Source organism: Taudactylus pleione, unplaced genomic scaffold (genome assembly GCF_031769625.1).
Source record: "Taudactylus pleione unplaced genomic scaffold, aTauple2 ptg000016l, whole genome shotgun sequence".
NCBI lineage: Eukaryota > Metazoa > Chordata > Amphibia > Anura > Myobatrachidae > Taudactylus > Taudactylus pleione.
This window is the reverse complement of record NW_028284418.1, coordinates 47,047,738-47,075,715: the sequence shown is the minus strand read 5'-3', so window position 1 is coordinate 47,075,715 and position 27,978 is coordinate 47,047,738. Positions and strand designations below refer to the sequence as shown.

At 44.9% G+C, this 27,978-nt stretch overlaps 1 protein-coding gene across 3 annotated transcripts in view; it reads right to left on the bottom strand.

Annotated features, from left to right (window-relative positions):
* Positions 1-27,978, bottom strand: part of CCAR1 (cell division cycle and apoptosis regulator 1) — an 86,145-nt gene that overhangs the window by 16,791 nt on the left and 41,376 nt on the right. For all 3 annotated transcript variants that reach the window (XM_088476050.1, XM_088476066.1, XM_088476058.1), the window contains exons 12-17: positions 14,955-15,068; positions 13,746-13,912; positions 12,919-13,129; positions 12,201-12,284; positions 5,758-5,943; positions 5,471-5,662 (exon numbers count right to left, since the gene is read on the bottom strand). In XM_088476050.1, coding sequence (XP_088332176.1) covers positions 5,471-5,662; positions 5,758-5,943; positions 12,201-12,284; positions 12,919-13,129; positions 13,746-13,912; positions 14,955-15,068 — 954 coding nt within the window. The remainder of the gene's footprint in view (positions 1-5,470; positions 5,663-5,757; positions 5,944-12,200; positions 12,285-12,918; positions 13,130-13,745; positions 13,913-14,954; positions 15,069-27,978) is intronic.

The following is a 27,978-nucleotide window of genomic DNA, read 5'->3' as shown; positions in this document are numbered from 1 at the left end:
TGTGGCCGCCTTACAAAGCTGTTCAGGTGCCACAGAGAGCTTCCCACGAGGGACCCACAGAGCAAGTAGAATGAGCAGTAACAGTAGCAGGTACAGGAAGGCCTGCCTGTATGTAAGCCTGTGCGATAGTCATGCAAAGCCATCTAGCCAACGTATGTTTGTTGGCTGGCCATCCCTTCTTGTGAAACCCACAGGCAACAAATAAGGAGTCTGATTTCTGACGTAGATCCTGAGGGCATGGACCACATCCAAGGAGGCCTCACCCGATAATAGGTCTCGTGATTGAAAGGGCGGGACTACAATTTCCTCATTAATGTGGAAACAAGTAACAATTTTTGGAAGGAAACCATGGCGAGTCCGAAGCACAGCCCTGTCCTGATGCAATATCAAAAATGGGGAGCGACAGGAGAGCGCCCCTAAATTTGACATCCTTCTGGCGGGCGCCATAGCCAGTCTTCAATGTGAGCCACTTGAGTTCCACATATTCCAGGGGTTCAAACGGAGGAAACTGGATGGCACGGAGAACTACTGACAAATCCCATGGAACCACTGGAGGGACAAAGGAAGGTTGTATACCGAGGATATCCTGGAGGAAGGTGTGGACATCCGATAGTGGAGCAAGTCTACGCTGGAACCAAATGGATAGAGCAGAGACATGCACTTTCAGCGAGACAAGGCTGAGTCCAAGGTCCAATCCAGCTTGAAGGAAGGCCAGGACTCTGGAAATCCTAAACACTTGAGGGTCGTAGCTACTGATATGACACCACTGGAAATATGTATGCCACGCTCTGTGGTGGATCAGAGCAGAAGCTGGCTTATGAGCTCTGAGCATAGTCTGGACTACAGAGCTAGAGAATCCTTTGGACTTCAGAAGTGATGTCGCAAGAGACACGCTGTCAAAGACAGACGACCAAGGTCCGGGTAAAGGCAAGGACCCGGAGACAACAGGTCCGGACGTTGAGGCAGTAGAAACGGAGTGTCGATGGAGAGACTCCGAAGATCTGAGTACCAATGACGTGTGGGACAAGCTTGAGCCATGAGCAGGACAGTGCCTCCGTTGAAAAAGAAGGGAGACTGGAGGGAATAGGTACGCTAACTGGAAGGTGCACTTCACTGACAATGAGTCTACGAAGATTGCCTCGGCATTCCTTGTTCTGGACCCATACACCGGCAATTTACGATCGTGTCGGGAGGCCATGAGGTCCACCTCTGGTAGGCCCCATCTGTTCACTAGGAGTTGAAAAACCTCTAGGTCAAGAGACCATTCCCGGGAATGCACGTCGTGATGGCTGAGGAAGTCTGCTTCCCAGTTGAGAACTCCCAGAATGAACACAGCAGAGATGGCCGGGAGGTGACCCTCGGCCCATGTCAGAATGCGTGACACTTTTGTCATTGCTGCCCGATTTAGACTGCCTCCTTGATGGTTGATGTAAGCCACTGTTGTGGCATTGACTGACTGTACCTGTACAGGTTTTCACTGTACCTGTACAGGTTTTCCTAGAAGTATGTCCTGGGCCAGTATGAGGGCCCTGTAGACAGCTCGAAGTTCCAATATGTTTATTGGCAGAGTTGATTCGACTGATGTCCAACAGCCCTGGAAGGAGTGTTGACCGGTCACTGCGTCCCAGCCCCGGAGACTGGCAATCATTGTTAGGAGTATCCAGTCCGGGAAAAGGGACGACCCTTGGTTAGATGAGATGTCTGTAGCCTCCAAGATAGGGGACAGACAAACCTCTGGAGAGAGCACCATCGTCTGAGCTCTGATCCGATGGGGTAACCCGTTCCACCTGGAGAGGATTAGCCTTTGCAGAGGCCTGGATTGGAACTGAGCATACTCCACCATGTCGAAGGTGGATACCATGGATCCCAGAACCTGCACTGCTGAGTGGACTGACACTCGGCAACTGTGGAGGAATTTGCGCACTCGTAGTTGAAGTGTGGAGATCTTGTCTGATATCAGAAAGATTCTCTGGTCCTGAGAATCTAGCAGGGCTCCCAGATGAACCATTCTTTATGAAAGACTCAGGCAGGACTTTTTCCAGTTGATTAACCATCCGTGCTTTTGAAGGAAAGCGAAGGTTAGCTGCAGATGGCATTGAAGCACCTCTGGGGATCCTGCTAAGAGCAGGAGGTCGTCCAGATATGGTAGCAGTCGGACACCCTGACCATGCAGGTGGGCCGCCATGATAGCCAAAATTTTGGTAAATACCCATGGAGCTGTGGATAGTCCAAAGGGCAGAGCCTTAAATTGGAAGTGTTGCTGTAGTATAGCAAGCCGGAGCTATCACTGTTGAGAGGGCGCTATAGGTACATGTAGGTAAGCTTCGTGAATATCCAGAGATACCATAAAGTCTCCAGGCTCCATAGCTAGGATGATAGAGTATAGGGTTTCCATCCTGAACCTGGGAACCTGAGGAATCTGTTCAGGGATTTGAGGTGGAGGCTCAGCCGATTAGACCATTCGGCTTCTAACCAGAAAGAGTAGAATAATAACCTGTCCCTCGCTGAGATAGCAGGACTGGCACAGTTACCCCTGATTGCAGCAAGGAATGTATGGCTTTCTGGATTTGCAGGGCCTTGTTTTGGTCTGAAAGAGGGCCTGTGTAGAAAAATTGATGGGGTGGCCTGGACCCGTGAGAGACCACTTCTCTTACTCAAGCGTCCGTGGTGGTTTGACACCAGCACTGGGCAAACTGTAGAAGTCGGTCTCCTACTCTGGGGTCCCCCATGTGGAGGCCCGTCCCATCAGGCTGAGGACTTGTCCTCGGATTTTGAAGCAGGAGTCTGGTGGTCCAAGCCTGCTTGGTCCTGGGCTTGATGGCCCTAGTGAAAGTCGACTGCCTAGGAAAGGACTGACCTTTAGGCTTTCCTTTAGGTCGAAAGGACTTAAAAGATGTAGTCTGAGGCTTTGTAGTAGTAGTAGTAGCTGCTGAAGGCAGAAATCCAGTTTTTGATGCCGCCAATGTGGTTACAATCTTGTCAAGGTCTGGGCCAAACAAGATCTCCCCGTTGTAGGGCAAGCCCTTAGAATCCGCATCGGCATTCCATGAGCGTAGCCACAGGGTACGGCGGGCAGACACTGTGACAGAATATAGAAGTTAGGAGACTGGCATCCAATGTCGCTTCTCCAATATAGGAAACTGCTTCTCGTATGTGAGCTATGAAAGACACCTGATCCCTAGATGCGTCTGAGGGAAAAGTGTCTTCAAGTGCGTCAGCCCAACTCTCTATCGCTTTAGCCCTGGTTGGATGAGCAACTGCCCCTGAAAAAGAGTACACCGATTTAAGGCAAGTTTCTACCTTTCTAGCCGTAGGGTCTTTCAGAGAGGATACTGTAGGGATAGGAAATGTAGCACTCTTAATCGCGTAACACGGGAATTCACCGCAGGGGGAGTCTCCCATTTTGAATAATGAGCCGCAGAAAATAGATAAGAGGTGGTCAGACGTTTTTGGGGTTGAAACCTCTTACCTGGCTGCTGCCATGTGGTTCGACTAGTTGATCCAATAGAGGGAATTCTGCTGAAGCCAATTTCAGTCATTTAAACAGTGGGTGCTTTAATTTAGGGGCTGGTTCATCATCTTCTATTAGTAAGATGGATCTAACAGCTCGCACCAAAGCAGGAATATTAGGAACGGCGCCCTGAGTTGAAGGGCAACTTTAATGAGGAAAGCTGACCTCCCCATGCTGATTAACCACCGGGACGCTGGATTCCTGCTCCATATGCACCGTGGTGGTCTTGAGGATCACTGTGGACAAAGCCTGTGTTCACTCTCAGCACCTCCGGTCTGCCCCCTGAGACTGGAGGTAAGACTGCCAATGACCGGCCTCGCCTGTCTCCATGTGTCCGGGATGCAGTCTGGGTCCGTCCGCGGGGCCGGCTAGCAAGGTCCCCCAATTTTCCCTTTGATTCCCCCCTCCCCTTTTCTGTTGTGTATTTTCAGTATTATGACGGATAAGTTTAAAGACTTGAAGGTTTCTATCTTATTATATTACTTGTTGTGAATTTATGTATTGAATACGATTTTTTCCATGAGCGATATATGTTCTTGTATTGGGTTCTATATGACTATGTGGTCAAAATATTTTTGCTATAACAGCTCGAGTTGTCTTGATATGGAAAAATTTAAATAATTTATAAAAAAATATAAAGCTATTTGGGCTGCCTAAGCAGCTCAATGCAGAATGGTGGCCGGGCACCGACAAAACTAAGGTGCCTCCGGCTCAGAGGCGGGGTATAGTGGGATGGACCGATGCATCCTGGGAGCTGAAAGCTTTTACTGCGTGGTGCCCAGTCCTCAAACCCCACCTACACCCCCAAGGCCTCCCTGTGGAGCCCTATGGACCCTGAAGAAATAGACAGTAGACTCTGGCTTTTTGATAGAGTCTACTGAACATGTGCAGGTCTCTGGGAACATGGCATCTACCCTATGTTCCCAGAGACTTCTCTATTACGTATGTGCAAACCTCCGGAAAAATGTTTGCTGCGCCATTTTCCCTGGTGATTTCTGTTTGCCGAGCTGGCCTGGACTCTGGAGAGGTTAAGTATAATATAATATGGGTGCAGGATGTGCAGTGTGGGCCCATCTGGACCGAGGGGCTTGTGTGCACCACGCATCCTGCAACCATTATAGATGCACCCATGGGTGAAACCCTGTTGGAAGGAAAGCATCCTGAGACCATTCATGTGTGGGGTTGCTTCTCAGCCAAGGGAGTGGGCTCACTCACAATTTTGCCTAAGAACACAGCCATGAATAAAGAATGTTATCAAAACATCCTCAAAGAGCAACTTCTCCCAACCATCCAAGAACAGTTTGGTGACGAACAATGCCTTTTCCAGCATGATGGAACACCTTGTCATAAGGCAAAAATTATAACTAAGTGGCTCGGGGAACAAAACATCAAAATTTTGGGTCCATGGCCAGGAAACTGCCCAGACCTTAATCCCATTGAGAATGGGTGGACAAACAAAAACCTACAAATTCTGACAAACGCCAAGCATTGATTAGGCAAGAATGGGCGGCCATCAGTCAGTATGTGGCCCATAAGTTGAGTGACAGCATGCCAGGGCGAATTGCAGAGGTCTTGAAAAAGAATGGTCAACATTGCAAATATTGACTCTTAGCATAAACCTAATGTAATTGTCAATAAAAGCCTTTGACACTTATGAAATGCTTGTAATTTTACTTCAGTATACCATCGTAACATCTGACAAAAAGGTCTAAAAACACTGAAGAAGCAAACTTTGTGAAAACCAATTGCTGTGCCATTACTTACTTGTGCCATTCTCAAAACTTTTGGCCATGGCTGTACAATATAAAGAAAATGGGATAGAAATGTAAGAGAAGAAAAACAAACATTTTCCTGGTAGTGCCTCCTGTGCCATAGCTTAGTGTCCCATTTCAGCAGAGTAATCCAGCTTTTGTACAGAGCAACGACATTTTATTCTAAGTAGACACATAGCAAATGTACCTCAAATGAGTGTTCTTTATTGTCCTCTATTCGGTAATCTAACAGTACGCTCAGAGACATGATACTGCAGTCAAACTTTCCGTTTTTGGCTAACCAGTTTGGATGAACAATAATAGCTGGCTCATCGGGCAATATGTATCTTTTCTCTCTCCGTTGGCGCTCTACTTCCTCCTGCCGTTTCCTTTCCTCTTCCTATTAATGTGGAGATAGGAAATACAATTTAAGCTTATAGCACACTATGACTTTGGAATGAGAAATTACATGCATCTTTAAAATGGTATAAAAACCTCTTTATCATCCTCTGATTTCCGCTCTTCCTCCTCATCCTCCTCTTTTTCACCCTTTTCTTGCTCTTTCTGCTCCTCTTTTTGTTCTTCTATGCGGAGTTGCTTTGTTAATCGAGCAATAAGTTGAGATTTTAATCCCTTGGAGCTAAGGTTTCGACTTTCTAGCTCCTTGCGCAGATCGTTTACCTAAAGAACAGTCATTTTCATCCACTAATAAAACATGCAATAGCACTGTACCTGTGGGACGTTATGGAAAAAATTTACTGCATTCTACTAACACATTTATGAAGCAATGGTGCTTGACAGCACACTACATAAATAGAACACCGATGGATCCAAATGAAAACGTTCCTTTTTGTGCAGGTTCTACAAAGCGGGAGAGTCAATGGACCGTATTCAGAGTTCACGTAATGCAGAGGTTTTCGCAGCTTAGCTATTATCAGCCGTCTGTGCATGCGTCCGAGTTGCACTGTGCATATGTCAAGGTACATTAGGGTTCATTTTTTGTTGACAGCCAAGTAACCTACCAGTAAATTTGTGAATTGTGGGAGGAAACCGGAGCCCCCGGAGGAAACTCACGCAAACACAGGGAGAATATATAAACTCCCCACAGTTAGGGCCATGGTGGAAATCAAACACAAGACCTCAGTGTTGTGAGGTAGTAATTCTAACCATTACACCATCAGTGTACAATGCCAATGCCTAATGTAAATCAGTGTTTCTCAAACTGTCATCGGGACCCCTAACTTGGTCCTGAACACTTCATGTTTTCCAGACCACCTGTGGATCTTTAGATCATAATGAATACACTTGCTCACCAACTAGGTGGACTGGAAAACATGGGCTGTTAACTGGGACCAAATTTGAGAAACACAGTCACATGAGATTACTTGTAGCTATAGTTACATCTTCAATAGAAAAGGAGAGTTATGGTAGACTTACCTTTGTTAACTCTCTTTCTTTGAAGTCCATAGGGTCCACAGGGAGACAATGGGAGTGTATGTATTGTATAGGAGGACCAGACACCAAACAGTTAAGCTTTTGCTATCCCAGGATGCGCCGGTCCTTCCTCCTATACCCCGCCCACAGCCTGAGGCAATCAGTTTTGTCAACAAGCTCATGGCAAGAGCAGGATAGGAAAGAAGGAAGACTGGTACATGGAAGAATCAAACTGTCACACAACAGAGAAGGAAACTAGTGACCGAAAGAAGAAACCCATAGAAGCCAGGTGCGTCAGGGCGGGTGCCCTATGGACTTCGAAGAAAGAGTTAACAAAAGGTAAATCTACCATAACTCTCCTTTTCTTCTTCAGGCTCCATAGGGCTCCACAGGGAGACAATGGGTATGTCCCAAAGCAGTTGTTCAAGGGCGAAGACACTCCTGAGAGGAGAAGAGAATCAGGAATCCAAATGAAGCATCCTGAGAGGCAAATGTATCAAAGGCATAGAACCTAAGAAAGGTGTGGACAGAAGACCACGTGTTCAGCAGATGTGCCACCCACGAGGGTCCCACAGAGAGAGTAGAATGAGCAGAGACAGTAGACGTCACAGGAAGACCAGCCTGCGAGTAAGTCTTTGAGATAGTCATGCAAAGCCATCTGTCCAGTCTCTGTTTATTAGCTGGCAAGCCCTCCTTGTGAAATCCATATAGGACAAAGATGGAATCCGTTTTTCTGATGGAACTCGTATGGTTCACTTAGGTCCTCAGAGCACGGACCACATCCAACAAGGCCTCACCTGCCGAGAGGTCTGGTGATAGGAAGACTGGACCTACAATTTCCTCATTAAGGTGGAAACGAGATACCACCTTGGGAAGGAAGCCAGGGCGAGTCCTAAGAACAGCCCTGTCCTGATGAAAGATCAGAAAGGGGGAGCGACAAGAAAGTGCTTCTAAACCCAACACCCTATGGGCAGACGCAATAGCCATAAGAAAAAGTCTTTGCAGTGAACCTTTTGAAGTCTACTGATGCCAGGGGTTCAAAATGGAGGGTCCTGAAGTGCTTGGAGAACCACCGACAAATCCCACGGAGTCACTGGAGTAACAAAGGGGGGTTGAATATGGAGGACATCCTGAAGGAAGGTGTGAACATCTGGTAGTGAAACAATTCTGCGCTTGAACCAGATGGAGAAAGCAGAGACATGCACTTTCAGAGAGGCCAGGTGTAGTCACAGATCCAATCCAGCTTGAAGAAAGGCAAGGATTCTAGAAACCCTAAAAATCTGAGGGTCAAAGTTTCTGGCAGCACACCACTGGGAAGTATGTATGCCACACCTGGTGATATATCCGGGCGGAGGCCGGCTTACACGCTCTGAGCATGGTGTAGACCACAGAGCAAGAAAACCCTTTGGACCTTAGCAGGGATGTCTCAAGAGCCATGACGTCAAAGACAGACAGGCCAAATCCAGATGTAGACAGGGACCCTGAGACAACAGGTCCGGTCGTTGAGGAAGTTGGAGAGGAGCGTCTATGAAGAGACTTTGAAGATCGTAGTACCAATGGAGTCTGGGCCAAGCCAGAGCTACCAACAGGACTGTGTCCTCTTTCTTGCTTGAACTTCTTAAGGACCAGAGTAAGAAGGGAGACTGGAGGGAAGAGGTACGCCAAATGGAAGGTCCCCTTCACTGACAAGGCATCCACGAAGACTGCTTTGGGGTCCCTTGTCCTGGACCCATAACACTGGAAGCTTGTGGTTGCATTGTGAGGCCAAGAGGTCTACGTTCGGTAGACCCCATTTGTCCACCAGGAGCTGAAAGACGTCTGGGTGTAGAGACCACTCCCCGGCATGCACGTCGTGACGGCTGAGGAAATTCTCTTCCCAACTGAGAATCCCCGCTATGAACACTGCAGAGATGGCTGGGATATGGCATTTGGCCCATGTGAGAATGTCTGACACTTCTACCATTGCTGACAGACTTCGAGTGCCTCCCTGGTGATTGAGGTAGGCCACAGCCATGTCGTTGTCGGACTGTACTTGTACTGGCCTGCCCTTAAGATATTCCTGAGCCAGAGTGAGGGCTCTGTAGATGGCTTGGAGTTCTAGCATGTTGATTGGTTAGATCGCCTCGGCTGGTGTCCAGCGTCCTTGGAAGGAGTGCTGGCCGGTCACTGCGCCCCACCCATGGAGGCTTGCATCCGTGGTGAGGAGTACCGATTCCGGGATCCAAAAGGAGCAACCTTTATTTAAGTGGGACGTCTGCCTCCACCAGGAAAGGGACAGGCGAACTGCCGGAGAGAGAACCATCATCTGGGATCTGATCAGATGGGGCAGCCCATTCCACCTGGAGAGGATTAGGTGTTGTAGGGACCTGGAGTGGAACTGAGCGAACTCTGCCATGTCGAAGGTGGATACCATGGACCCCAAGGTCTGCATTGCTGAGTGAATTGACACTCGGCGACTGTGGATTAACCTGCACTCTTGTTGCTGCTGTGCGGAGATCTTGTCTGCTGCCAGGAAAATTCTCAGATTCAGAGAATCCAGAAGAGCTCCTAGATGTACCATCCTTTGTAAAGGAGTCAGGGAAGAATTTTTCCAGTTGATCAACCAGCCATGCCTCTGAAGAAAGGTAATGGTTACCTGAGGATGGCGGTGAAGGGTATCTGGAGAGCGTGCTAAGAGCAAGAGGTCGTCCAAGTAAAGGAGTAGCCTGATTCTCCGACGACACAGGTTGGCTGCCATAACTGTCATGATTTTGGTAAAGACCCGCAGAGCTGTAGAAAGCCCAAAGGGCCGTGCCTGAAATTGGTAATGTTGTTGTAGGACAGCAAACCAGAGATACCGCTGATGGGAGGGATTTATAGGTACATGTAGATAAGCGTCCTGAATGTCCGGATACCATAAAGTCCCCAGGTTCCAAAGCTAGGACAACAGAGCGGTGGGTTTCCATATGAAACCTGGGCACCCTGATAAACTTGTTCAGAGTCTTGAGGTTGAGGATAGGCCAATGATACCCATTGGGCTTCTGAACCAAGAAAAGGGTGGAATAACCACCGTTGCCACGATGTGACTGGAATCTTTACTCCTGCGTGCAGCAAGAACTGAATGGCCTTCTGGAGGAGCAGGGCTTTGCTCGGGTCTGATGGAGGGCCTGTGTAAAAGAACTGCTGAGGGGCGGGGGGGGGGGGACGTCTTAGGAATGAGTGGGCGTACCCGTAAGAGACCACTTCTTGTACCCAGGTGTCTGTGGTCTGACGCCAGAATTGGGCTAACTGAAGAAGTCCGCCTCCCACTCTTGGGTCCCCCAGAGGGGGCACGCCCCATCAGGCTGAAGGTTTGTCCTTGGATTTAGCAGCTGGATGTCTGGTGGCCCAAGCCTGCGTGGTCCTATGCTTGGAGGCCTTTGTGGAAGCCGACTGCCGAGGAATGAACTGACCTTTAGTCTTTCTCTGGAGACGAGCCTTGTTGTAGATGCTGAGGGCAGAAAAGCAGTCTTAGAAGCCGCTAAGGTAGCTACAATTTTGTCCAACTCCAGGCCAAACAGGATCTCCCCAGTGTAAGGCAGTGATTCCGAGGTCTGCTTGGAGTCTGTGTAGGCCTTTCATCAACGAAGCCAGATGATACGGCGGGCTACCACCGAAGTAGCAGATGCCTTGGAAGCCAGGACACCAGTAGCCAAAGCTACTTCTCCCAATAGGAGGCTGCATCCCTGATGTGGGAGATATAGGACAGCTGTCACTGGGAGGCATCAGAGGAAAATATGTGTCCTCTGGAGCATCTGCCCAGCTCTCAATGGCAGTATCCATTGCTGGACGAGTAATATCTGTAGGGATAAAGTAGAACTTTTAACTAGACGCGTCACATTCGAACCTACCGCTGGGTTAGCTTCCCATTTAGCGTAATCAGCTGCTGGAATAAGGTAAAAAGAAACCAGGCGTTTTGGGGGCTGAAACTTTTTACTTGGCGTATTCCATTCTTCGCTCATGAGCTCAGAAAGCTGATCAGAGTGAAGAAATTCCGGTAAAACCAGTTTGTCTCTTAAAAAGTGTCTGTTTTGTTTTAGGAGCGGGCTCAGCATCTTCTATCTGAATAATTGATTTGACAGCCCGCACAAGTGCAGGTACATTCACTTTAGACTTAGGCTCCTCCTCCCCTGAGGGGGGACTCCGTGAGAGAGAGATCAAAGTCTTCTGCCTTCCCAGATGACACCTCAGAATCTGAGAGTTGTGTAGATTGTTGTGGTAACCCCATAGGAGGAACTACTGTTGGGACTGCTAGGTGATCCGCAATTGTAGATAACACCTGTGAGAAGGAAGCCCAGGGGGGTTCCTGAGCAGGGGCTGGTTGGCCTGGTGTATTATAACAAGTTGCACATAGCCAATCCTGTATTAAATCCTCCTGGGTTAAGCCTGTTGAACAGGACCTGCAAGAGAGCAGCATAGGTGCAGTAGTCTGCTTGTTATCCTTGCCTTTGCTAGGCATAGCTGCAGGATAGTACAGCACACAATATGGTACTGAGCAGCATGTAATCACACAGTATGTGACAGCCTTCACAAATACAAGTAGATGTGAAGTACAGGGAACCCCCTATACACCAGTAGTCCAGGGTTACTGTGAAAGAAAAGGGAAAGGCATAAGCCGACAGAGTGAAAAAACACAGACAGCAGCGCTAGCATAAGTCACATACAATGCAGAAAATAAATATAACTGCAATAGGCACTAAAATAAACTACTCAGACCCCAGTGGCTGGTAGGCTATAGCACTACATAACCTGACTCCTAGGAGAGGTAAGTGAGGAGACTGGCCGCCAGATGTCTCTGAAGGGGGCGGGGGGAGGAGGAGCAGCTCAGAGGAGGCAAGACCGCAGTGGAATGGCATTCAGAGCGGGGGGGAGGGACCGCAGAAAAAGAGCAGGCATTAAACCACTGGTTCACTGGCCAGTAACGTTTGCCCTGGTGGTCTAGTGGAGTCGCGGATGGACCGGTGTCCACATCAGCACCTCCGGTTTGTCTCCAGAGCCCGAAGGTATTAATGCACTGGACGCAGATTCCCGCGAGCGGGAACCCGCCTTACCTGTCCCCCTGTGTCCCGGCTGCAGTCTGGGGTCCGCCCGAGGAGCCCGCTAGCAAGGGCCCTGGTGCCCCGCCGAAAGTACCAAGCCAGGGGCTGGAGTTGCGGCACTGCGGGGGGTGATGGAGCAGCAGCACAGACGTCCGAAGGACTGTCTAATGCTGCTTGTTCTGTCTTGAAGTTAAAAGACATAAAATAAAGCCCCACTGTTCTAATGGTGATCCAGCTTCTGCCGGACACACAGACAAACTGATTGCCTCTGACTGTGGGTGGGGTATAAGGGGGGGGCTGGACCGGAGCATCCTGGGATAGCAAAAGCTTAACCGTTTGGTGTCCTATCCACCACCTACACACCATTGTCTCCCTGTGGAGCCCCATGGACCCTGAAGAAGAAATAGAGAAAGGTCTATACCTTTCCCATAAAGAAAACATGCTTACCTTCATTATCTTTGGATCAAGCTTTGACCAGTGAGTAGGAGTACAGATTTCTTTTGCATCACCATCATCTTTGTCCTCTTCCTCCTAGTGTAAACATACAATAATGTGGTTAGTACCACACCTTTGGAGGACTAATCTCTGTCGCAGGTCCGTGCAAGTAGCAAGGTCATAATTTCTCATTGTCTTCTCGTAAAGCTTTGTTGAGGCACGTACACACATTCTAGCACTTTCACTGACCACTAAGCCAATCAAAGCCAGATCTGTGAAACAAAGGGATGATGAATAGAATAAATAATAACAGTAAGTACAGACACTGTCTGTAATTAAAGCCACCCCATATCAAATTCCAGATATTTACAATTACAGCCCAAAAATTAAATAGTTCATGATTTATTTCCAGTTTTAGGGATGAATGTGATAAATGTGAACCTTTATAAAGATGATTAGATGGTGAGTGGGGTCAGAGGCCACTAAATACAGCAAATGACCCAGCAACCTAGTCCTAACTATAGACAGAAATTAAACCAATAATAATATTTATTTATAATCATTTTAGATCCAAATCATTCTCCGTGTTATGTAATATTCACTACACTGCCGTTGACGCGAGGAGTGTTCTTTTCTGGGGGTGGGGTGTGTTTAGTGTGTGCAGTGGATTGTGCCTGTGTTCCTGTGCCTGCGAAAAGCGGAAATAGAAAAAGAGATTAGCGTTCAGTGCCTGTTCTCCATCAGCTTCCTTGCGTTCACCCTGAAGCTTGTCGGTCAGCTGCTGCTTGTATCCTCGGCACAGGTTTTCCCACTCTGAGCGGGTGGGAAGGCAATGCCAAACATCCGGGAAAAATAAAACCACTGTCTCCACATGTGCAGGAAACGAACGCCCCTTGTGGGTCTCCTCAGGGCGATGGTAGCGAATCTCTGCAAAACGGTACCTGTCGCAAGGGAAGAAGCATGTTGGAAAAACAAAATCTAGAACGCATCAAATATAAGAGCCTAGTTTTCTTGTAGCACATCATGAACAGCTAGCTCAGGGCTGTCTATAAAAAGAAAATAAAAAAACACAATTATATAAGCCATTGATTTTCTTCAGGTAAGTCGAAGCACTGTTTTGAGTATAGTGGAGAACAATTATCTGGTGTGAAAATTGAGCGTTCGGAAATTTTGCAACTAACTATGTAGACAATAACATATTCTAATGCATGGGAACTATAGACACTAATTTTAGAAGAATAATTTCATTATAGATGTCAACAAAGCTCGAAATACCATTAGAAAATATGGCCAAACAACTTGGTTTATGACAGTGTAAGATGTGATCTTCTGGACGATCTGTAGCGGAGCACGAAAAGAAAAAAGGTCTTCATAATGCACAGAAACATTTGTGGTCAATCAACAGAAACCAATTCAAATAGCCTGCTCTTTATTGGTAACAGGAAAAGCAAACATTCACATTTTAGAGTAACTAGAGCACCAGCATACGGTAGCTCTACAGAAGGAAAGCAGAGGATGAAAAAGGGAGACATGTCCCGTTTTAAGACCTTTACTTACCACTGTGTACACAAGCTCAAGTCAATGCCAGTCAGGGCCTTACAACAGCGGACAGCAGTCTTGATAAGCACAGAAGGATCTTTATCTGGGTCAGGTCCATCAAGTGAAGGAGACCAGTGTCCTCCTATAGCCATTGCCTCATCCTTACCCTTCATTCCCACTAAAAACTAAAAGCAAGACAAATGGATTTACTTTATTCTAGGAAACACGACATTTAAAATGATAAACAGAGATTACTGTAACTTTTAAGCAACATCATAAAGCAATTTCAGACATAGACGGTCTAATAATCAAAAAGAGTGAGGTGCTCAGTTACTGTCTCTTTACAGCACATATACATTACCTAAAAGGGTCTGTGAATCCATCAGACTAACAAAGCTTAAGACTTAATTTAATCTTCTAACTCATTTCAGACTATAACTAAAAGCTCAATGAAACTAATGAGAACACTCCTTCATTGGGTTTAATTATTTGTAGTGCCGTTTTTTGAATGAAGCTCCTAATAAAACTTACCAAGAGTGCAGGGAAATCGTCTGTGTGTATAAGACCTAAAGGAATGGTTTATCAGCTTACATTACACAGAAAGGTCCATAAATTCACATTTGAAGCACAGATTTGTTCTAGTTTCCATGAACAATACAGGTAATACATTTATTTTGTTTTATTTCTCATTACATTGTCAAAACCTAAATCAGAGCCACAGACCTTTTTCTGCTAGTTCAAACAAGAACAGTTGAAGGAGAAATGGTCACGGAAATCATGAAAAGATCCAGAAAAAATAGAAGGCAAAGAAAGAGCTATAAAGAAGTTATTCAAGGACCAGCACATCCCTCCCCTGCCACTCACAAGATGGCCGTCACACTGCCATTCCGCTCATGTAGTAATCGTGTATAGCATGCAGCTTGGAGACTTATGAATCTCAGCGGGGCTTCTGGTACACTGACAAAGAAAGCTGGTTGGATAAGCACACTGCTGCTCTGTCTCTGGTGGAAGGAATGTTTTTGTTTGCTATGGTCAAATGAAGGGCAACCAATTTTTTATTTGGTGCTGTATCAAAGATTTATTAAGTAAAATATGGAGAATTTGTGAATAGATCAGATTCATTAGTGAAAGATAAATCAACATCTCCCTGTACTAAGAGTGTAATTCGTGGGAACTCCTTGTGACTGTAATAGCCAGTCTGTGTCTTTGCTTTTATGAAAATGTTACCTTTATTAGTCTTGCTGGATGCTGAAACCCCTCTTTAACTTCCAGTGAGTCCTCAGCAAGGGCACACGACTTGTGGTATAAATCCTCCAAAGCGGGACTTGCTAGCAGCATGACCTAGTTTAAATAAAAAAAAAAAAAAAAAAAAATCAACATTCATAGAATAATGAACACAAAAGATCTAGGGCCTGATTCAGAGTTGGGAATAGAGTGAGATATCTCTCTCAGCTGTGAACCTGAACACCCCCTCTCACACTGTGGTGCGCCGGTCTTTATAGAGGCTATTGCCGCCGGCAGTGTAGTGTTCTTGCCCCCACACCACTTAATTTATGTACTGTGTGCTTTTCCGTTTGCAGCGGTAACTATTTCCTCCAAGGGTACCTCTGCAAAGGCTTCCGAGGAGAGGGGGATGCTACTGTGCTGAGCACTTATAGCTGCAAAGTCTGTGAGGAAAAATTTTCGTGTTCAGCTCAGGATCACACTGGCCTTTATGACAGGTGTTCTGCGTAAGCACAGGAGTCCCTCACGGAGGTGGTGCCCCCCCTTGGCCAGCCTCCCTGTTGCTTTCCATGCGGGAGTTGAGTGCTCAGCTAGCAGCTTCCCGCGCCCTCATAACCTCTTCGGCAGCTACCGGGGCACCTCAGTCGGCCTCTTCTCGGCCTGCTGTAGGGAACCAAAAGTTGACACTCTGAGCCAGTTTGGGTGCAAGGTTTGTCCCAATCGGTCCAGGGTTTGGTCGAGTTCTCCAACTGCGTACATCACATGCTGGAGCCCTCGGCTAAATGCAATACACACCTATGAGATGCTTCTTCTATGCCTCTCCACTCAGGCTATTACTCCCAGTCTGACAACTCCTCGGAGGAAGGCAAGTTGTCCCCGACATCGGATGTCAAATCCTCCACGGCTAGGATGAGCACCTAGCACAAGTTGATGTGGATGTCTTAGTAAAAGCAGTTAGGTCCGCTTTACTTATCAAGGATTCAGATGCCTCTATCTTTGGAGGCACCCCTCTTCAAACGAAGAGGGAAGAAAGATGGCAGTTTTTCCTCAATTTGCTCAGCTGGAGGATATTCTGGCAAAAGCCTGGTCGCATCAGAATGCGAAATTTGTGGTATCCAAATGGATCTCGTCCTTTCATCCTCTTCCTCCAGGGGATCGGATAAAAGTGGGAATCTCCTCCCCCTGTAGATACAATCATTGCACGGTCGGTGAAGTCAACACCATGCTTCCCATTCCCAATGTGGCCTCTCTCAAGGACTCCACGGAAAGGAAGTTAGAATATTTTCTTAAATAAGTATTGGCAATTCTTGGGCTGCCTTGTGCCCAGCGCTCACTTTGGCCTGGGTTACCAAAGCCCAGGGTCATTAGGCGGATTCCATGAAGGACAGACTCCACTTGGGAGCTAGCTGGTTGGACCTCATTTCCATAGTGGTTACTAACAGATAGGCTAGTACTTATTTGGACAAGGCCGCTAATGATTCGGGCATTCTCTCCTCCAAGGTTTTGGTTACCTCAGGGATAGCTAGGCAGGCATTATGGCTTTGCACTTGGCAAGCGGACAGAGAGTCCAAGATGAAGTCCTGAGCTGGATAAGATTATCACCACAGTAGAGGCATTTGTCTTCCCCTCGGTGGCTCCGAAGATCAAAAAGGTTTTCCTTTCGCCCTCAGGGAGAGTTCAGGGCTCTACCTCTAAAAGTAAAAAATCCATAACTTGGCAAACTTCCTAAACCAGACCAAGCTCCTAAACCAGCCAATAAACCTGCGGCATGACAGGATGGGTCCCTACTAGGGACCTCCCAGGGCGGGCGTCTCCTGCACTTTGCCAATGTATGGCTGGAAACTTCAGATGCCTGGGTAAGGGGTATTGTAATCCAAGGGTACTCCTGGAACTTTCAGGAATGCCCTCCAGTTCCATTTTTTTTCCACCGGGTTGAAAGTTAATATTGGCAAAGCAACAGTTTATCTGCATGCAAAATGCTACGATACAGTGTCAGAGTCGCTCACACTAACATAGCATTTTGCATACAGGTATAACAGAAGTCAAACATTATATAGGCATGCTGCTTATCATATTAATCAGCAGAAGCTGACTCGGCGTCTTAATCACATCACTTTTCTAATAAGACACATTCGGAGGTAAAAATATGCACAAAAAGACGCTTGGCGCTATAGAGTCACGCGGCACTCACGAGTAATATTTAACGCGACTTGTAGCGCACGGAGGACAGATGTATGTAGTCACATCTGTACATGGCCTCCTAGGATAGGCACACTTACAAGTGCCTATCTAGGAAGATCATCAGCGGTTCCTTCGTTTTGCGGAACTGAGGGACCACTTCTAATTTCGGGCCTCAGGCATTCACGAAGGTCATGTCCGTAATGGCGGCTGACCTTCGTCGCCAAGGAAGCACAATGCTGCCGTAACTGGACAACCTTCTTCTGTTATCCCAGTCCCTGGACACTCTTCAGGAGCACCTGCGTCTCACCCTGGACTTTATACAGTCTATGGCAGGCTGAGCAATGTCTCAGGAAATGGTCCATTTGGGAGCTCTCCTGAATTCTAGTGTTCAGAGAGCTTTCCTCCCCAAGGACAAGCTAGCATCCCTTCAGTCCCTTATCAAACTGTTCCTCCATCAGTGCAGAGCCTTCATACAATTTTGTATGTGAGTTCTAGGAAAGCTGGTCTCCATCTTCAACATGGTGAAATATGCACAGTTCCATTCCCACCCGATGCAACTGGAACTTCTGCAGTGGTAGAACCGCTCTCCCCTCCATCTCAAATCCCAGACGATCACTCTGTCCAGAGAGGTCTGCCACTCACTCTTGTGGTGCTCCAGTCATCTTACCTCAACAAAAGGTCAATTAAAAAGGAAACAGAAAAAGAAACTCTGTTGTGCGAGCACTCTTATGTTTGATTATTGAAAACAGGACATACAAGTAAGTCCCTAAAATTTAACTTTTATTACATCTGTCTAAAAAAGAAAAATCATTAGAATATCTGATAGATATCCAAAACATGTACATATACAATATACAAAGTACATAGGACAATATATATAATTTTAATCACAATTAAAATAGATAACACCCTGAGGCTGGCGAAGTATTCGAACGAAGTGTATAATATAATAAGAATAAATCCAGTAGTATATATATATATATATATATATATATATATATATATATATATAATCTTATAGCAGTAGTACCCGTTAATACTTAATTTCAATATGGATCGTGGGTATAAGAAAATTCTAGTAAAGTCCAGGCATAGAGTTGTCACTCCTCATTCTGCTGCTCCTTACCTATGCAATGAGCTATTTATAAGGAGTGAGAGATTACCGGAGGACAAATTGCCTGTGGAAACAACAGACTAACAGGGACGTTGCTCATATTTCGTTTCTGCTTTTGAGTGTCATACATGAAGCATCGGACACACAATGAGAGAATTACTTTAATGAGATAGCCCGCAGTTAATAGAAAATTCAGAAGAACAGATGAAGTGAATAGAATGTCACAGTAAATCACCACATGGTTGATAATTGATAAGATGATACTAATCACAACCACCTGTTTGCACAGTTGACTAATTATTCATATAATTTGGGAGGGCCTTCCTCATTTGCTGTATGTTTTGATCCACAGGTCTATTGAATGCAAATTTATCATAGATACACAGATGTGGTAAATAGTCAGTTGCCACTGTTAATTTCAAGGGCACATGCTCACATCTAGAACGTATAACATATAAGGAGAATGTCTCTTTAGGCGTCTCATATAATTGACATATAACAATCACAGGTACTGTATATAATCATTTGTCACTGTAACTTTCAAGGACAAATACTTATAACTAGAATGTAAATATATAGCATATAATGAGAGTATCTCTATAGGCGTCTACAGTTTACACTCTTCTAAAAGACAACAATTATAGTGTATATATTGAAAAACACTGTGAGTCACTTGTAGCAACAGGATACAGTCCTGATACAGATGATTAGATACAAATATCCTATCTAAACATATAATATCTTCATATGTCTGTTTATCAGCAGACACAATAATATAGAAAATAAGTATGTATACATATACTTTCCACTCTGTGTGGTCTGTATTGCTAGATGATAGTGCTCTAATATCACATGCTAAATAGGGGTATCACATATGCTACATGAGTATGAGAAACATAATAGATAGATCTGCCGCATATCATTTTCAATATATATTAAACATGTTATGAAGAGTAAGACACGGCTCATAGGGATGAAAGATGCCTATGGTAATGTCATACTCTATAGACAGGTAAACATGCCTGGGTATAACCCACTAATCCTATGTAATAACGGTGCCCTTTGCAGCGCTGGCTCATACCATCACTCCATATAGATTGGAGATGGGTGAGTGAGGCCACATAAACAAGTACAGTGCGGCACACTGATGTCTCTGGGAACAGAGAAACAAACAGTAACCACCTATAAGAGCATACGTCGCTAAGCAATACAGACTGCTATGCGCTAAGTGCGCGGGCTCCGGAGTAGTGGAGTGATAGAATAAGTAGATAAATACATCCCACTGGGTACAATACTTGCTTGGAGGGTGCTGCGTAGCTACGAGCACCCGTCTCTCCCAACGCGCGTTTCGCCGGTAGCTTGGTCACGGGGGTAACCACAGGAAGAAACTTCCTGTGTCATATAGTGCTGGGGAGAGGAACTGACCAATCATAGAGGAATAGAGTCTAGATTGACATTCCATTCAGCCAATCAGTGTGATCACACATTATTGAGGGCTGTAAAGACTGAGATCTGTTTGGAAATTAACCACACGTGTGCCTGCTGTTTGCTTATATTATCCACTTATGACATAGGGAAAATACTACAAATGATGTACCTATTTATTATTTACAGCTAGAAATAAGTTCAGAAGTACTAAAAATGTTAGAAAAAAGAAGGGAGGTTCCTATTCATAGGGGATTAAGTGTCCAATAGTAATAGAGACTGAATAAGAAGATTGCAGTGTTCTCAAAGGAAGTGTTGCTAGAAATAGGAACTGAGATATAGTCTGGTATAATTAATATAGAATGATGAGTAAATATTATATTATTAATCAGTCAAAACTGAATAGCACAAAGATTTATACAAATAAATATATAAGATGAAAAATGGACAAGATAAAGAATAATAAATAATAAAAAATAAAATAAAAAGAACATAAATATTGGAAAATAATAAAAATTATTAAAAATAAATATAAAAGAAATTATATATATATTTGAAAATAAGAATAAATATATTAGGATAAATATAAGTATAACCATAGATAAATATCAAATAAGTAAATGACTGTGATGCTTGCATGATGTGTGTAGTGATATAGTGCTGAGTGAAGTAGTGAAGGTGAAACGGGGAGGGGAAGGGAAAATAAAATTGTGTAAATCACAAAGTAAATATGATATGATAGTAATAGTAAAAGAGTGATTACTCTATTTGGAAAAAATGTAATTTTTTCACTAAAGTGATAGTCATAGCTAAAGTGAGGAAATAAGTCTGTAATGAGTGTCCCACTATGAATATCATAGTGGGTAATATGAACAAATGTAAGTGAACTACCATGCATGTGAGACTGGTGAGAACGTGAAAATAGGGGAAGGGAATAAGGTAAAAATAATATATATAAATATAATCTGAATCAAAATAGTGAGAGTTATGATGCCTGGGAGTACTCACAGGCTAAAGTGGGAGAAGTTTAAAGTGTTTGCAAGGTCTGCGCTGTTGGCCATTGCATCCTATCAAATTCTAATAATTATAAGAAGGGGGCATAACTATTGTACTCATTGAGACCTCCAGGTGTGAGGGTACCCAGTCTAAATATCCATTCGGTTTCTTTTCTCAATAAGAGCGTGTTGACATCACCTCCTCTTATGCCCATCCTCACTTTCTCCAGACAAAAAGCTCTCAGTTTCCTGGGATCACTGTTGTGTTGATGTAAAAAATGTTTGGCCACTGAGGTGATCTTCTTCATTCTATCCACATCCATCCGGGCATTACGTATGTTGCCTGCGTGTTCAAGTATGCGTGATTTAAATGCTCGTGTTGTCATCCCCACGTATCTTTGATTACATTCGCATTGCAGGCAATAGACGACAGCCGTGGTGTTGCAGTAGAAATAGTCCCGTATGTGAATGTTCTTCCCGAATTTGTCTTGAATCTGGACAATTTTAGTCATATGTGTGCAGGCTTTACAGCCTCGACAGGGAAAAGTACCTACAGCTTTTGACTTCATTCTGGGGGACTGTTCAAAGTGACTGAGTAAGGAGATCTCCCAAATTCCTGGCTCTTCTCCAACTCATTGAGACATCTTCGCCAAGATGTGACCTTAGATCTGCATCTAATAAGAGGACTGGCCAATGTTTTTGCATGATGCCTTTGAGTATCTTCCACTCTTGACAGAAGTCTCCGACAAACCTTAGTTCTTTAAGTTCAGTTCTGTGATGTTTTTTAGGTTCTGGAAAGACTAATGTATCTCTGTTAATCTGGGACACTAAATATCTGGCTTTCTTTATGGCTCGATTACTATATCCTCTAGCTTTCAATCTCAAGGAGAGAGCCTCGCATTGGGCAATGTATTCCAATTCATTTGAGCAGTTGCGTCTCAAGCGAAGGAACTCTCCTTTGGGGAGATTAGTAATGGTTGGTGGGAAATGGCAGCTCCTTTCATGCAATAGGCTATTGGTTGCGGTTGGTTTTCGAAACAGATTTGTTGTTATCTCACCAACTGTATCCTTGCCTATTTTTAAATCCAAAAATGAAATGGTTTGTTTACTGATCTCCCAGGTAAATTTCAGGTTTAAATCATTCGTGTTGAGGGTTTTCATAAATTCCAAGAATTCATGTTCCCCTCCTCCCCATATAACAAAGATGTCATCAATATATCTAAGCCATTCTATGACATTCTGGGTGTATTTGTCGTTGGTCTCAGAGAACACCACCTCCCACTCCCACCAACCTAGAAATAGATTGGCGTACGTGGGGGCACATGTGGAACCCATGGCCGTTCCCCTGATTTGTAGGTAATACTTATTCTCAAATGTAAAGTAGCTTCTATGTAGGATGAAGGATAACAGTTTGATCAGGAATTCATTAAAATCACTTTTGTTGTCCATCTCTAGAAAATACCTAACTGCATGTAGGCCATCTTGATGCCTTATGGACGTGTAGAGTGATTCCACATCTATAGAGGCAAGTAAATGGTCCTCCTCTAATTTGACATCTTGTAACTTCTGAAGGACATCTCTAGTATCTTGGAGGTAGGAGGGTAAGGCGAGTACATGATCCCTCAAATGCATGTCCACAAATTTGCTACCTTGTTCAGTCAGACTACCTATACCTGACACTATGGGTCTGCCAGGTGGTTTGTTGATGTTTTTGTGGACTTTCGGTAATGCATAAAATGTTGGTATTTTGGGAGATTTAACTTGTAAGAAATCAAAGTCATTCTTAGTAATAGTCCCCTTTTGGAAAGCTTCTTGTATCAGTCTGATAAAGAGATTGAAAATTTTCGGTCGGGTTGAGCAATAATCTTGTATAGCCGGAGGGATCATTCAACTGTTTGGAAATCTCCTCCACATACATGTCCACAGGCCATAGTACAACATTGCCTCCCTTATCAGAGGGTTTGATGATAATGTGTTTCCAATTTTGCATGGTCTTTAGTGCTAATCTTTCAGATTCCGTTAGATTATGCCTGTAAGTGTTGGAGGGTTGTTGTCTTTCTTGTAAAGCGTCAAGATCCTTGGATACTAATTCCATGAAGATCTGAATTTGTGCACACGTATTTTCGGGGGGAAAAAAGGTTGATTTACCTCTGCAGAAAGGTCTCAGCTTCCGTGTTCCTGGGGTGACCCCGGATTCCTCCGCCAGTTCTTCTAATATGGCTAGGGCTTCCAAATCCATTATGCTATTTAAGTTGGTTACACCCAAGTTTACAGGTGAAGGAGTAAGGTTACCTTCAATTTGAGGGGTAAAAAGATTTTTTGTTTCCTTGGTCTTCTGTTGATTCGTGAAAAATTTCTTCAGCAATAATTTCCTCCCGAACAAATGCAGATTCTTCTCCCATGAGAAGCGATGGAAGGTAGATAGTGGAGAAAAGGAAAGTCCTTTTTTAAGTAAGGAAATTTGTGCTGATGATAAAATTTCATCTGATAAATTAATGATCTTCAGTTCATCTTCTTGAGATGTGTCCATTACCTCCGTCTGTTGGTTCTGGACGACTGTCTGGGTGGAAGCGGGGGGTCCCATTTTTGGGCACCTCTGCCTTTTCTTCCGCCCCCTCCTCGTTGGCCTCCTATATGATACCTGCCTCTTGGATCTGTCAGATCCTCTAAAAAAGGAACCGCAGAGTTGAGTGAGTGGGATCTGGCATCCATTCTCACATCCGAGTATTCATCAGTGCCCGAGGACACCGCTTCAGAGGAAGAGTAGTTGAAACTGTCATTCCTATTATGCCTTTGTTCAGTTCTCAGATTCCATTTAAAGATTTTACCAGTCGAGAAATCTTTTTTATCTCTGAAAAACTTCTTTCGTTTTCTTTCAATGATCACCTTTTCATAGCTATCTAAATCTTTTTTATGTTGGTCAAAACATTTTTGGAAGTGCTGGTCTAGTTCCCATTTTTGGAGTTTTTTCCCATAATCCTCTATTCCTTTCTCTACTTTTTCTAATACTAAAAGGTCGTGTTTAATGAGGACTGTCATAAGATCTTGAGCACACTTAAGGAGACATGATTCCCATTCTTTTTGAAGATTGGTAGTAATGAGGTTAAAGGAGGGAAAAATCTTAGGTCTTAGACCCCGTGGTGATAACTTCTGTTTTTGATAATTTTCAAGGGTGGTGAGATCCCAATTCACCCTTAGTTGTTTATGTAATAAGAGCTTAAGCTGTGAAAAATCTTCATCCCAGTTATCGGCACTGCTGTTATCTCCAGATAATGACAAGATACTATTAAGATCATCATGAGTCCTTCTTTTGGTCATCAGTTCCTCTTTCAAATTGAAATTAGACATTCTATGTACAATGTAAGAGTTAAATGTAAATAAAAGAGTCCGTATAAGTATCAGTACTAATCCTAATAGGAAGATCAAATACCAAATGCCGTGCTGACAATATCAAGAAACCGAGTAACCTCGGTAGAGCAGTGATTTGTAACAAAGGGAAAAAGGGACGGGAGGATTTGTCGCACAGGCAAGGATGAACAATTGTTAGTATAATTAACGGTTTAACAGTACCTATATGCACAAGTGTTTGCACACACTTGTACATATAGATACTGTTAAACCGTTAATTATACTAACAATTGTTCATCCTTGCCTGTGCGACAAATCCTCCCATCCCTTTTTCCCTTTGTTACAACTCAACAAAAGGTTGCCAATTCCTGATCCAGGATAGGGTTCTTTTAACCACAGATGCCAGCCTCCATTGCTAGGGAACAGTGACACCTTTCAGAGCAAGTGGATGGTTCGGGAGATGAGCCTACCAATCAATATCCTGTAACTTCAAGCTGTCTACCGAGCACTTCTGTCAAGGCCCTTTCTTCAACACAGGGCAGTGAAGGTACAGCCAGACAACGCGACATCGGTCACCTAAATAAACCATCAAGGAGGTACCAGAAGTCGCGGAGACATGAAGGAAGTCAGTGGCATTCTCTGCTGGGTAGAGCACTCTCTTCCAGCTTTATTGGCAGTCTGCAATTCTGGCAGTCCAGATTTGGAAGGTGGACTTCATCAGCAGGCAGGGAATTCACTCAGGCGAGTGGTCTTTGCATACCGAACATCGACTTGATGGGCTCCAGGCAGAACCACAAGCTTCTTTGCTACGGCTCCCACACCAGAGACCCTGGCGTCTTTGGTAGACACACTCGCAGTGCCGTGAACCTTCCCACTTGTGTACCGCTTTCCTCCAATTGCTCTCCTCCCCCAGGTTCTTCAAAAGTTAAAGCAGGAAGGCATCTCCGCCATCCACTGCCCTGGACTGGACTGGCTACAGAGGGCCTGGTATGCAGAATTTCACAGTCTGTCCATCGCCGCCATGGTGCCTCCCTCATCGCTCAGTTCTACTCTCCCAGGGCTCGTGTCTTCTTCCAGACCTCGCTCGACTGGCTTTTACGCAGGGCTCAACAAATCCCAGGGGCCAGGTCGCCATGTCTACCAGATTTAGCTGCCTGGCTACTAGAGCGTATAGCTCCAGAGAATGTGCAAAAGTCACCCCTCGTAAAACCACATTTGGGACAGTCAGCGGTACCCTGTAAGCCCATATTAAAGAGAGCCAGTAGTGAATAATAAACCCTATGCATAACATAAAAGTGTATCTGCTGGTAACTAGTAACCCATCATCAGTAAGGGTCCCGACATCCACTTCAACTTTAGAGGAAGAAAATCCTCTGGGAGAGATCAGAAATTAAGCATGGAGTTTAGAGAGTAGATCAGACTCCTTGAACTCAAACCCCATAGGAGAGTCTAATGCAGGGTAACCAGTAAATGGAATTGGGCAGGCAAAGCACAGCAGAGTTGTGGGTATAATAAGAAAATAGTACATGGGAGATTAAACGCTACCCGGAGCTGCTCAATTTAAGGCAGGGCTCGACAAATCCCAGGGGCCAGGTCGCCATGGCTACCAGATTTTGCTGCCTGGCTACTGGATTTTGCAGTGAGGGAGGAAGCAGATCCTCATCAGCTCTGGCGGAGATTCATGCCTATAGTATTGCGGTGTTCATATCATGCACAGGAGTGCATGTGCTGAGTGTCACCTGCTGTGCCTCTGTCCGATCTGGCCTGCTGTCTGTCCCAGTCTACGCTGATCCTCCTGTACGTTCCGGCTGTCTACTGTCTCCGGCTGCATAGAGCTTTCCGGTAGTAGGGTCTATGCGTGGCCAGGGAAAGCGGAGCAGCTTCAGAGGGATAGTGGTGTGACCACGACGGGAGGGGTTCTGTTGTACTTTCTGGCACCTTTTTAATGTAAAATGTGGTCAGTTATTACTGCAGGGTGGGGCGTGGAGCAGCGGAGCTGTGCAGAGCAGTGAGGGGGCCTCAATTTTACTGTATCCATTAAACTGTGACCATTTTGTGGACTAGTATAGCATGTATAACAGTTGCATAACACACAGAGCTGTGCTCCTCACTCACTACTGTAATTTTTTGGGGGGATGCTGGTCTGGCTTCTACACTTTCATCCTGGCTACTAGATTTTAGAAATATTTGTTAAGCCCTGATTTTGCAAAAACTGTCCAGTCCTACCATAAGACATCCAATCCAAACATGAACAGAATTACGCTCGTCCAATTCGGAGAAAGCCCCATTACAGAGATCATCTCTTAGAGAATGTAAAACTGACAGACATTGAAGCCGCCAAGGAGACAATGGGGCCGATTCAGACCTGCACGCTAAGCTGTGCTCTCTCGCAGCCGTCAGGGAGCGGATATGCAAATGCCGCAATCACACAGCCAGACTAAAGGACGCCCTCTAGGTCTTAGAAAGCGACGGCAGAGTGAAAGCTTGCCGGTGTAATGACGCCCACTTTTCTTTCTTAGCACACGTCAACTCCAATAAGTGTATGATTATTCAGTAACATCAAGAGCCATCGGAGCAGCCCTTAAGGTAGACCCTACCCCACCGCAAGCACTGCTCACATTGGGGCCAATTCAGATGAAAAGCAAAACAAAACAAGGAGCAACTTTACACCTTAGAAAAACATGTTGCACTGCAAGTGGGGCAAATTTAAAATAGGCAGATAGAGATTTAGAGGTGGGAGGGGTGTGCCCAAACTCAAATTGCAATGTAAAAATGAAGCCGTCCAGTATTTATGGGCTACATGTAAAAGCAGTGCATTGCAGCATAGTTTGCCCAGGTGCAAAGTTACTGCTTTTTTCCTTCGCTCCCAATTCTGAATCATCCCTATTATCACTACATTTGTATCATCTCCCCTCCAGCATTTTCCTCTGGCCATGATAAGCTGCGGATGGGATAACACTCTCCCATCACCTCCAGGAATTTAGCTGTAGCCTCTCTCTCTTGTGTAATGGTTTCCAGTCACCTTACACCAGCTGTCAGCTGATCCAAAAAGAGCAGATACACAGTCCGCCTCCCCCCAACTCCATGTTTCTGACTTTGACAATATTACTTTTAATGCTATAACATAATAGAGTTCATTCTAGCACCCTGCGCCTCTCACAACCCTTGCAGTTCCACTTTTCTGCATGGGGTGTAACTCTCTGCTCTGGTGCTTCTAGCACACTCAGCTGATGCAACAAACTTCTGATATACAGACCAGTGTGTTAGAAGAACCAGAGCAGAGAGTGACACTCCAGGCAGGAAAGAGGAACTGCACAGAGTGAGACAGGTTCAGGGTGCTAGAATGAACACTAATATAATTGTTTTCCTCTATGCAGAAAAGGTCAAGTACAGAGGTAAAATGGCTGCTCCCACCAATATCCTGTACAAATCCTGTATTCTGCAGGAATGGATGGAGTCCACACAACTGAAAGGATTATTATGACTGGACACAGGTGCTGTAATCACCAGCACTACACTTCCAATGAGTTGAATCTACTTAGAAATCCAAGCCCATAGCAGTACAGTCCGAGGACCGACTCCCAGGATACTGAAAATGATGGGAGATCCAGGGGGAGAGCCTCGCTGTTCTGCAGAGCAGAGAGAGGTCTATTGTACAAACCCTTTCAACTCCAGAAATATACTGAGTATGCTACTTATAAAGGAATAACATGGGCTTATTATTAGTTTTTCTCACTCTGCATGGCCTCTGCATATTCTGATCTATACATACGTAATACACAAGTCATACTAATGTGATGCAGTGTTGAACACAAGTTAGTTTTTCGGACGTATCTTGCATATTTTCACACTGTGCAAATAGACTGATAAAAAATAATAATACGCCATAGTAAGGCAAAATAAAAAAAGAAATTAAAATGTAGTTTTTGGATAACAAATTCCAGACCGTGGGATGCCGACTACA